The sequence below is a fragment of the Triturus cristatus genome, chromosome 10 (assembly GCF_964204655.1).
Source record: "Triturus cristatus chromosome 10, aTriCri1.1, whole genome shotgun sequence".
Classification (NCBI taxonomy): Eukaryota; Metazoa; Chordata; class Amphibia; order Caudata; family Salamandridae; genus Triturus; species Triturus cristatus.
Genome location: NC_140593.1, coordinates 1,173,620,979 through 1,173,631,624, shown reverse-complemented (window position 1 = coordinate 1,173,631,624; position 10,646 = coordinate 1,173,620,979). Strand labels below are relative to the sequence as shown.

The 10,646-nt window shown below is 38.5% G+C and overlaps 1 protein-coding gene across 1 annotated transcript; it reads left to right on the top strand.

The window, feature by feature from the left end:
- The first annotated feature begins 1,489 nt into the window (after nt 1-1,489).
- Nucleotides 1,490-2,464, top strand: LOC146796903 (olfactory receptor 1G1-like). Its single transcript, XM_085631435.1, has one exon. It carries the CDS (start codon nt 1,490-1,492, stop codon nt 2,462-2,464), a length of 975 nt encoding a protein of 324 aa, XP_085487561.1.
- The last annotated feature ends 8,182 nt before the right edge of the window (nt 2,465-10,646 follow it).

The window sequence follows — 10,646 nt, the reverse complement described above, 5'->3', positions numbered from 1 at the left end:
AAGGATGTTATAACCTACTGTACCTATTCAATTTTTAGGGACACAAGAAGCTAATTCAGTGACACCATTTATATGACGCATATGCCAGTACAGAAACATTAGAATAAATTCCATCTTGTGAACAGACACTGGCTGAGTTGCCATGGAGATTTTTTTCTACTCTATATGTCAACATATATTTAGAGTATGTTCTAATTATTCATGCCAACCTTGAGTTTGGTGGACCTTTAATTAGGTATTCCTCCTGAACATCGAAGCCAGAATATCGAGATGTACAAATATAGGTGACAAATTATAGAATCAGAAATATCAAAAGGTAAGTATACCTTACAGCGATTAAATGTGCTCTCTCTCTCTCTCTCTCTCTCTCTCTCTCTCTCTCTCTCTCTCTCTTCAAATATTCAGTAGTGGGGGTGATACTAAATAGGATGTCATTCCTGGTGGTGTTTTTTAAACTATTTGGGGTTTCTGTCCTCAGTACTCCAATGCACCGCAGCTGAATTGTGCCTCTTAAACATGTATGGGAAATACAAATGAAAGTTATTGCAATATATTGCTGGTAGATGCTATTATTTACAGATATACTTGTCCTTCTTAAACATAGAATATAATATATTTACCAAACAGAGGATTTCTTGTCAGACTTGATATTAATCGTAGAACCTGCTATGATGAAGAAGAATTTTGCTTATGAACCTGTAAATTTTTGGGGAAAAGTGACACTGAGCGAAGGGTAGAAAAAGAGCATACAAGGCTTTTTGAGCTTGAAAATGTTGTCACTTATAAAGTTTCAAATCCACAGGTTTTAAGTTGAGCCCTGAAAGGAATCTCATAAAATATTCCAATATTTCAGTGTCTAGCATTCTAGCCAGTAAACATCCTTTACCACACCGTCACTACCAAGACCTGCCTTTACAACTCAGTCACTTCCTGACTGCGATGTTACCACGTATTCCTTTACCACGCAAGTCATTAAAATGCTGTATATAGTATGTTTTCTGTTCTCATTGCAGTTACCAAGCCATGCCATCCACCGTAACTCTCCCTTCCTAACAATCTGGAAAGTAATTTAAGAATTATATTTAATAAGTCAGGTTGTGACGGGTGTGTCGAGATATTGGGGTTCCTTTCTCCCGCACATGCAAAGACAAATTGTTGGAAATGCTATTGAGTTGCCCATCCTAAAGGCTGCAAGCCTCCGACACCATTGTCAGCAGTGGTCTTCCTTGACTATAGCATTTTTTAATGCAGAGCAAGTTGCGGTATCACCATCTGAAATACAGTGCTCCCCCACCTTTAAATAGGGTGGGGCAGCTTAGTGTGGGGCTGAAAAGGCATTTACAAATTTTAGGGGGTCTTCATTTAAATCAAACTCTAAATAATACACTACTTTTCTGATGCTTTTACCTATATTCAATTTGTGATTTCTAATGCTATTGTTTTAGTTTCTCACCCACAATCTCTTTTAGGTCGTATGTGAAACAAAGCTATGGAAAATGCTTCCACTGTGTCATACTTTTTCATGGTTGGTTTTTCCAATGATTCTCAGCTGAGGCATTTGATATTCAGTGCATTCATTCTCATCTACATCACAACGCTGCTGGGCAACTTTACCATCATGTTCCTCATCACAATGGATGCTCAGCTTCACACTCCTATGTACTTCTTCCTGGCAAACCTCTCTTTCCTGGATATTGTATGCGTGTCAACAACTGTCCTGAAGTTGTTGGACAACTTGCTTGCAGAGAGGAAGCCCATTTCATTCCATGCCTGCATCGCCCAGATGTGTTTGTTCCAGATTTTCATCATCGCTGAATGCTTCCTCCTTGCTGCTATGTCATACGATCGGTACTTAGCTATTTGTCACCCCTTAAATTACTCTCTTCTTATGAGCCAGAAGGTTCAACTTCTCCTTGTGTCTGGGTGCTGGATAGTCGGTGGTCTTTATTCCTTAATAGAGACAGCCCTAATTTCCTCGTTAAACTTCTGTGGGCCAAATCTCATTGACCACTTTTTCTGTGAGAGTCCAGCACTCCTCAAGTTATCCTGCTCCAACACTTCTGTCCACAAACTTGTCATTTTTGTAGTGGGGTTCTTCGTTGGACTGCTCCCCTTCTTGATTGTCTTTGTCTCATATGTCCCTATAATCAATGCTATTTTTAAGATTCACTCCACCCAGGGCAGGCAAAAGACTTTTGCTACCTGTGCCTCTCACTTGGTGGTGGTGATCCTCTTTTATGGCACTGGCATGTTTACGTACATCATACAACCTACTGTACCCCACTTACAGAATGACAGCAAAATAGTGACTGTGGTATACACCATTTTAACACCCATGTTGAACCCTTTCATTTACAGCCTGAGGAACAACCAGGTGAAGAGTGCTCTCTGGAGAGTGATGGGCAAGAACACACAATCCGCTCAATCCATCCGAGTTCGATTAAACAAGTCATGTTCTTCATGATCCCTGTTCCTTGCAGGTGTCTTCTTTCATGGGATGAGTAAGATGCTGAGATACCAATGAAGGGAACTCAGAAACCAGAGGTCTGTAAAAGACATTGTTGAGATAACTCAGAGTGTGTCCTCGTGCCACTTCAATTTTATTTCAATGTGTTTCTTATAACTGTTTCTTCAATGTGTATGTCACATACCTTGTATGTTCCTTTGCTACTCTTTGACTTCTAAGATAAATTAGCAGGTTATTCTCTATGTCACTCAGTATCAAACTGAATAACCTCTGTACTTCCTCTTGACAACTCCTGAAGATGGATGGCGTCAAAGAAGATAAATATGACTTGTGAAGGAAATTCATTCGCTCAAGGGGTTAGAAAGTTTGGGGGATTAAAAATAAAGTTGTTGCTATTAAAAATGGGGTTACTATCATTTTCTTTCAGAATGGATCTATAGTCACATCAGCAAATCTGGCCCTGTTTCAATGATCATCATAACCAGATACTGCTCTGTGGCAGAGGGAGTGAAAAGGGTTGTTGTATGGTGGGGCAAAACCTTCGAAATTTCTTTTATTGCTCTAAGATTTTTTAATGTAATTTTATAGTGAATATTGAAACATGGTGTGAGCTGGAAGCCAACAAAGGAACTCTCATAATTTGCAAGTAGATATTTGGAATTTATATGCTAATTACCATGCTACACATTTTAATTTTAAAAGGTAATTTTTTTTAATTTGCCTGAGTAATTAAACAATATCTTGGTGCACATGTCGGTTCAAATAAGTTGAACAGCGGTATACAGAATAACAGTATAAACAACTATTTTACTTTTAACTAAATATATTGGGTATAGAGATGTACCTCTTTATCGTGCATCTTTCAAATTTAAATGAACTAACATGATTTAAGAAAGAGAAACAATAGAGCAAACGTGGGGCCTTCTGTGCAAAATCCCATTTGGAAGCCAGGATGTGCAATTTACATGACCACTGGTCTGGGCATGGCTATGCAATTTGAGATATGACATATGTGACAATAGGTTATAATTCAAACTGAGCATTCAATGGCGGTTACAAAATCACCGCCCTAAATGAATACTAATTAAGAAGGTTACAATTTGTGATTGCCTGGGATCTGCAGTGATTTCAGGATGGGTTATTTTAAGGGACAGCAGTCAGAGATTCTTGCATTTGCTTTTCCATTATTATTAAAAGCAGCATCTGTCCCTTTAATCAACACCGTCTAATTTTTAAAAAACTGTGCTTGCAACATATACTTTTTCTTTTTTTAATCAGTCCATGTCAGTTATAGGGACCAGTGCCGCTTGCAAATAAAACATATTACCCATTTGGAACACGTTTGGGGGACCAGAGTGGTTCAGACTGCATGAAATGATTCTTGACTTGATTCCCAAAGGGAAATATGTCCCAAAGAGGCATCTTCCCACCTGCAGGTGTTGGTATCTGCTCGAAGGTTTGTGATCCAAATTTTAGTCACAAAGCATTGACAGACTTCATTGTGGCTTACAAATAAGAGGTGGGTGCCCATTTCATGCCTCCACCTAATTTGCGATTTTTAATGAGTAGCAAAACCCATTTTTATGACTCACAAGGACCTTTCTGAGTTCTAAAATGAGTATAATACCTTTCAAAACACGGTAAACACCCATTACCAAGAATCTTTCACCCCGCATACCATCACCCCACATACTATTATAACGCATCTACCATGACTCCGCAATGCCATTACAACGCATGGCATTACATTTTATTTGCTTTTACCACGCATACATTTACAACGAAATTCGTGATCAATGCATGAATAGAAAAAGCATATATTTTTTATATGTAAGTATAAGGTAAGTATGGGTATAGGGGTATATGTTTTGGGGTTCTGGGGAAATTATAGTGTAAAGTGTATTTTTGTGTTTTGGGGTGCTGGGGTATTTTTAGGGGTCAGGTTGGGTTAGGGTTTTGGGGTGCATGGAGTATTTTTAGGCTTCAGGGTGTATTTAGGTTTAGGGGCGCTGGGGTATTTTTAGGGGTCAGGGTGAGTTATGGTTTTGGGGTGCAGGGGGTATTTTTAGGGTTCAGGGTGCGTTTAGGTTTAGGGGTGCTGGGTTATTTTTAGGTGTCAGGGTGAGTTAGGGTTTTGGGGTGCAGAGGGTATTTTTAGGGTTCAGGGTGCATTTAGGTTTAGGGGTGCTGGGGTATTTTTAGGTGTCAGGGTGAGTTAGGGTTTTGGGGTGCGGGGGTATTTTTAGGGTTCAGGGTGTGTTTAGGTTTTGGGGTGCTGGGGCATTTTTAGAGTTCAGGGTGCGTTTAGGTTTTGGGGTGCAGGGTATTGACCCTAATCCAGTATTGTTTGTGAAGCAGTGGTGAAACTGAGGCATATCCAGGTAACTGAAAAAGAAGGCAAGCGGCCCAGTTCTGAATGATCTGCAAGCGGAAGATCAAGGATTTGTCAGCACCCAGATATAGTACATTACCGTAGTCCAATCTGGATGTCAACAGAGCCTGCATAAGTGTACTCTGGGCAGCCAAAGGGATTAGCTAGAAGATCTTCTTAAGCCATTTGAGAGCAGAGAAACAGTTGGCTGTGACCTTTGAGCCAGCGCAAGACTGGGAAATGGGGAACAACATATACCGACATTTTCCCTGCGACGCAGACCCGACGTCACTCTAGCTCATTCATACACGCATTCATTGGTGGGGCCCATAACACCAACACTCATATGTCTATCTCATGAGTCTGCACACAGGAGGGATGAGTAATTCAAGCGCTGAACATGTGGGGGGAAATACCTTATAACCTATAGGTAGAGAAAAGTTATTTTACAAAATATACATTAACATCCTTCGCCTATAGATTCACTAGTCCCAAACATCAAGGCACTCCACCCACTTGGTCAATGGACCAATTTAGTTGGATTGGTTGATGGTGATTTAGAACCAGCTAAAACACATTTTACGACTCAGAATCCCTATTTCCCTTAATAATTTCTTGTTAATCAATATCTGTTTATCTAAATTTTCATGATGATTAGTATTTGCTTTTGTCTCGTCAAAGTTTTAGAGTTTTTAGATCAATTCAAATAAATCGCAGAACATCATATTTACCTATTCTGGCTATTTGAAGTCCTCTAATTCATTGGCTCTGCATAACCAAAATTTGTCGTAAATTGTCCGAAAAAGCAAGCCAAAGTTCAAAGTCCTGCTGCTCAGCACGCTACAGTCCCAATTTGTCAAAGGACCAGAAATCGTGCAAGCATCGATCACAGCCTGAGGATTTTTAGAAAAAGTCTGCAGTCATCAAGTGGTCGGGCAGAATCTGGATCTTCTGAATAGGCGTCACAACGAACAAACATGGAAAAATGATGAATGAAAAGAAAGATAGATCATCCGCGCCTTCCCTATTCTACTACCCTTTTTTATAATAAAACAAGTCAAAGAAGATACAATTTTAAACGTTAGAACAGTCGTGATTGACTGGTTGAGATCGTACGACTTGTATTCCCAGATTTTCAGTACAGTTCGAGGGGTGAGATCATTGGTCAGCGAAGTATCGGCTTGTTCCGGTTTACTTGTAGGTTGATTGTTCCCCTGTCTTGGCTAGTGTCCCGTTCTGTATCCTTGACCGGGGACACTTTGTGCAAAGGTCACTACGAGGATTAGGAGATTTCTTGCACATGCGCAGCTCACTCCGTGCCTCATGAGACAGTGGCCACTTCTGCGTGTGGTGACAGCAGCCATATTGGATTTAGGCCCAGATGCCAACTTAAGCGAAACAAACACAAAATAATAATTAATTCATAGAAATGGTGATCCTAATGTTAACCCCTTGCTAATCCCTCTATGTGCTTGTATTTATCTAGCGTATAGCAACATTTAAAGCAATTATATTCACCTTTTCGGATCCTCCTCGAGGGTGCAACATCATAAAGCAACATATATTATGCAGTATTCTATTACTACATATACTATTGTTAATATGCGTACAGATTTTAGTTATAAGAGTTATTTAGCCATGCAATTAGCAAATCCCATGTGTAGTTTAAGTATTAATAATGTTAATTAGTATACATGCAACACTCGTCTAATAGTATTATAATTAATAGATTATATAATTAGTATTTTCATGCAAAAATAGAGGAGGTATACAAAATTTTGCACTACCTGCTCCATCAATCCCCCCTTTGGTGATTTTATCACCACAATACCTAACATTTTGTAAATTTATTATGAAAAGAAAATGAATTCATAGAATTTTAGTTCACATTTTTGTTTCCCCAATTTCTTCTTCTCTTGCCTTTTTATACATACTATCTTTCATTTCTTCTTATTCTACTTCTTCAAATTCTTTTTCTCGTCTTTTATTTTCTTTCTTTCGCAAAGTTTCTCTCTTTATATTTTTCTGTATTTTCTTTCTTTTACAACATAAACATCCTAATCTTATAACTAATACTAGAAAAATTACACATGTTAGTGGAAATAGGATTTTACCTATAAATGTACTACCTAATTTTAATAGGAAATCTTTAATAGAAGATAATTTCTTTCCAATCTTTTCACAAACACCTTCAACCTCCAGTGGTGCAATTTCCTCATGCAAATCAGTTATATTTTTAATATATGACTTTAGATCTTGACTTTCGTCAGGAATATAAGTACAACAATGTTGAACATTCAGCATTCCACAGACTCCACCCTCTTTTGCCAAAATTATATCAAGGGCAAGTCGATTTTGCATTACCATGGCGCATGGCAACCATCTCTGTATTTACCAATAAAAATCCTCCAGCGGTGCTTGTTGACAAGCGATCCACTACTGTTGATAATTTTCTAATTTTATGTGCATTCAGAGATATTCCCACTGCTGGTATCAATGCTCCAAAAATGTCTCCCACAATTTCTGACCAAGATTTTCTCTTTCTACGTGTTAGTTGTCTACCTAACTCATGTACACCATCTCTTCCTCTTCCCACATGGAATATCTTTGGGAAAACCAGCCCCACATAACATGTGCCAAACCAGTGATCTGGTAATCGATAATATGCTTTGTTCCCGCAGATAAAATATAATCCAGGAAAAACTGGATCATTTCCTCCTTTAAATCCCCATCCACCCATGATTCGATATGTATCATGGCAATCACTGTTACCTACAAAATAATTATCATATACAGTTTGATTCCTTCTAATACACAACTTTCCTTTCTGAGGCCAATCTAAAGCCATTGTTGGACTAGCTTCTCCTTTCAAATGTTTTTCATTTTCAACATCCCAGACTGTCCTTTCCTCTCTTCCCTCAGATACTTTCTTTTGCATTTTCAATCTCCTTTCTTCAACCATATCCAAGAACACTTTCTCCTCCTTCTTTAAACTACAAGTTAGATTATTTCTAAATATGGATTCTAATGTTAATTCTTTAGTTTCTAAGAAATATTCACCAAATACCATTGCAGGTTTTACATTATTCAATTTGTTAATTACAGGTACTTGTGAAAATATGTTATCTACATCTGAAAAGTAATATTCTAATTTCCCTATTTTGTAAAACAAACTTGCTATTACACTACATGTTATTCCATACGTTAATGGGAGGTGATGATAGGTCAATCCTTCAGATACAGATGCAGGTAACTGCATGCAGACGTAGCAGTCCCTTACGTCCATTGTCTTTACATATTCATACAATAATTTTGAGAATACATTGTTAGAGAAATCATTTATAGACCTGTCTTTATGTGAATAATTTCTATCTATATTAGTCGGATATACTTTCTGAAACTTTTCTACATTAGTTTTATTCTCACTATGTCCTTCTATTGTTTCTAGTGTAACTTTAAAGATCATTAAAGCCAAAGCGCTCCATAAAAGCATTAGTAATCCTGTACAACAGCAACACATTTTTAACCACCTTCTAAGAAATACACATTTAGTTTTCCTATTCTCTGTGTTTGGCATTTCAAAAAATGATCAGTGTCTTTTGACTTAGCCTCTTCTACTTCACAACTAGTTTTGTCTAACCCAAGGCTCTAAGCACCTATTTGGTTCTATCAGTTATGTCTTTTCCAGTAATTTTATTGTCTTTCCATTGGTATCACTTTTGGTCTTTTCAGTTTGGCATTTGATCGTCTTTCACTTTTCTTTCACAATCTTGATACAGAACTTCCTGAACATCCGTTTCTTCTCCAATGTCGGACAAGATAACTCTCAGGATTTCCGATTCTTCGTCTTCCTCAACCACTTCTGGTACAGTCACCTCTGGATTTTCTTGGCTATCCGCCTCTTCTTTTATTTCAGGCAGCGCCACATATGACCATTCCGGTGACTTATACTTCTGGTTAGATTTTCTTGTTCTCTTATTTTCTTCTGTTGTAGTTTTTCCCTCGTCTTTCAATTTTTCTTGACTAGATACTTCATTCACTTGTTCAGCTCTGGATGAATTTACTCGTGTCAGTCGGCATCTTAATCTCTTTATTTTGTTTGGCCAGATTTCATCTCTTGCTGATCTTTTCAATTTATTTCCCTTTTCGTTTTTCTCAGCTCTCCATGCTCTTTTCTCAGGACTCGACCTTCTGGTGCTTCTTCATCACTGTCCTCTGATTCGGTTTCAACTTGACTTTTACTTTCAACTGTTTTTCTTTCCACCACTTCTTTTATTTTCCCTACTTCTGTCCCTCCTCCTGTTTCTTGCACACAATCTTCCTGCTGACTAAATGTCCCTTCCTCTAACTGGATGTTTGAATTCCCTACAACTCCTCGGGGGTCTTCCGCAAAAACCTTTCCCTCACTTTCTGTATCTGTCAACTGACCATCTGCTTTTGTTACTTCAGGTGGAATTTCTCTCAACTTTCCATCAGGAATTTCTTTATCAAGAACTTCTTTAATTGTCTCTTGACTGCTTTTCTCTTTTCCTGTATATACCTGTGCTTGTTCAGTCTCTGAGTCTGAGCTGGTGTCTGAGATCTGCAATTTTCTACTCAAGGGAATGTTCTCTGGGGCAACGGTCAAATTTGGTTCTGTCTCCCCTCTTTCAGAATGTTGTCCTGTTCTATTGTCTTCAGTATCAGATTCAGAGCTAGTTTCTGATTCTTCAAAATACTCTCCTTCTTTGTTATCCACTGGGTTTGGAATTCGCAAGGTATGACTAGCATGGATCCAGTTCTTTATTCCTGTACACTTTACAGCTGTTGTTGTAGTTAAAATCACTTGTCGTGGTTTTCCCCAACGTGGGACCAAACAGTTTCTTCTTCTGTGCACTTTAATTCTCACCCAGTCACCTGGGCTCAGATCATGAGCTGGCTTCTTTTCAAGGGTGGTGGCGTCCGATCCAACCTGATGAAACACAGAATGTACGGCATCAGCCAGCCCCTTACAGTAATCCAACACCAAGTCATCAGAGATTGGCAATAACTTGTTGACTGGTATAAATACATACCTCATTGCTCTCCCCATCACAATCTCGTGGGGACTCAAACTTGTGTTCCTGTCTGGAATTGATCTGATAGTCATGAATACCAGAGGCAAGACATCAGGCCATTTCAGTCCTGTGGCTAAACACATCTTTTCTAATCTGTTTTTAATAGTGCCATTTACCTGTTCTTTCTAAGTTTGAGTATATTGAAGGAAAAAGAAAAAGAGGGGGGGAAGGGGAAGGGAATTTAATCATCATGGTAAGCGATACATATAATAAGCAATACAATAGAAGCTCTCAATAAAAGCAAATATGACAAGCATGAAAAAAAATACAAACAGATCTATATATAAGAATGAAAAATATCTTATAATACAATAAAACGTGAAGTCATAACAAAAGGCAATAATGTAGCAAGAAATCAATTCATGTAACAAGAAAATCAAATCATGGTGGTTTACGCACTCAACGATGTCAGGGTCTGGAGGAGCGTGTGATGGAGCAGAGGAGGAAAGATAGGATACCAAAGGGGACCAAATCAAGTCGCATTTAACTGCTAGGGAAATAGGGGATACGTAATTAGTATCTAGGCGATGATGGAAGCAAACTGCATTCCACCAAGAGTTGTAGGAGACGTTTGCAGCCTGCTTCCAATTAGAAGTGATGGTATGAAAAGCCACAGCAATTAAAAGGTCAAGTAATAAGTAATGGGAAGGCGATTGTGGAAGGTTTGGTGATAGGGAACCTAGAAAGACTTGCAAAGGGGAGAAGGGAATCT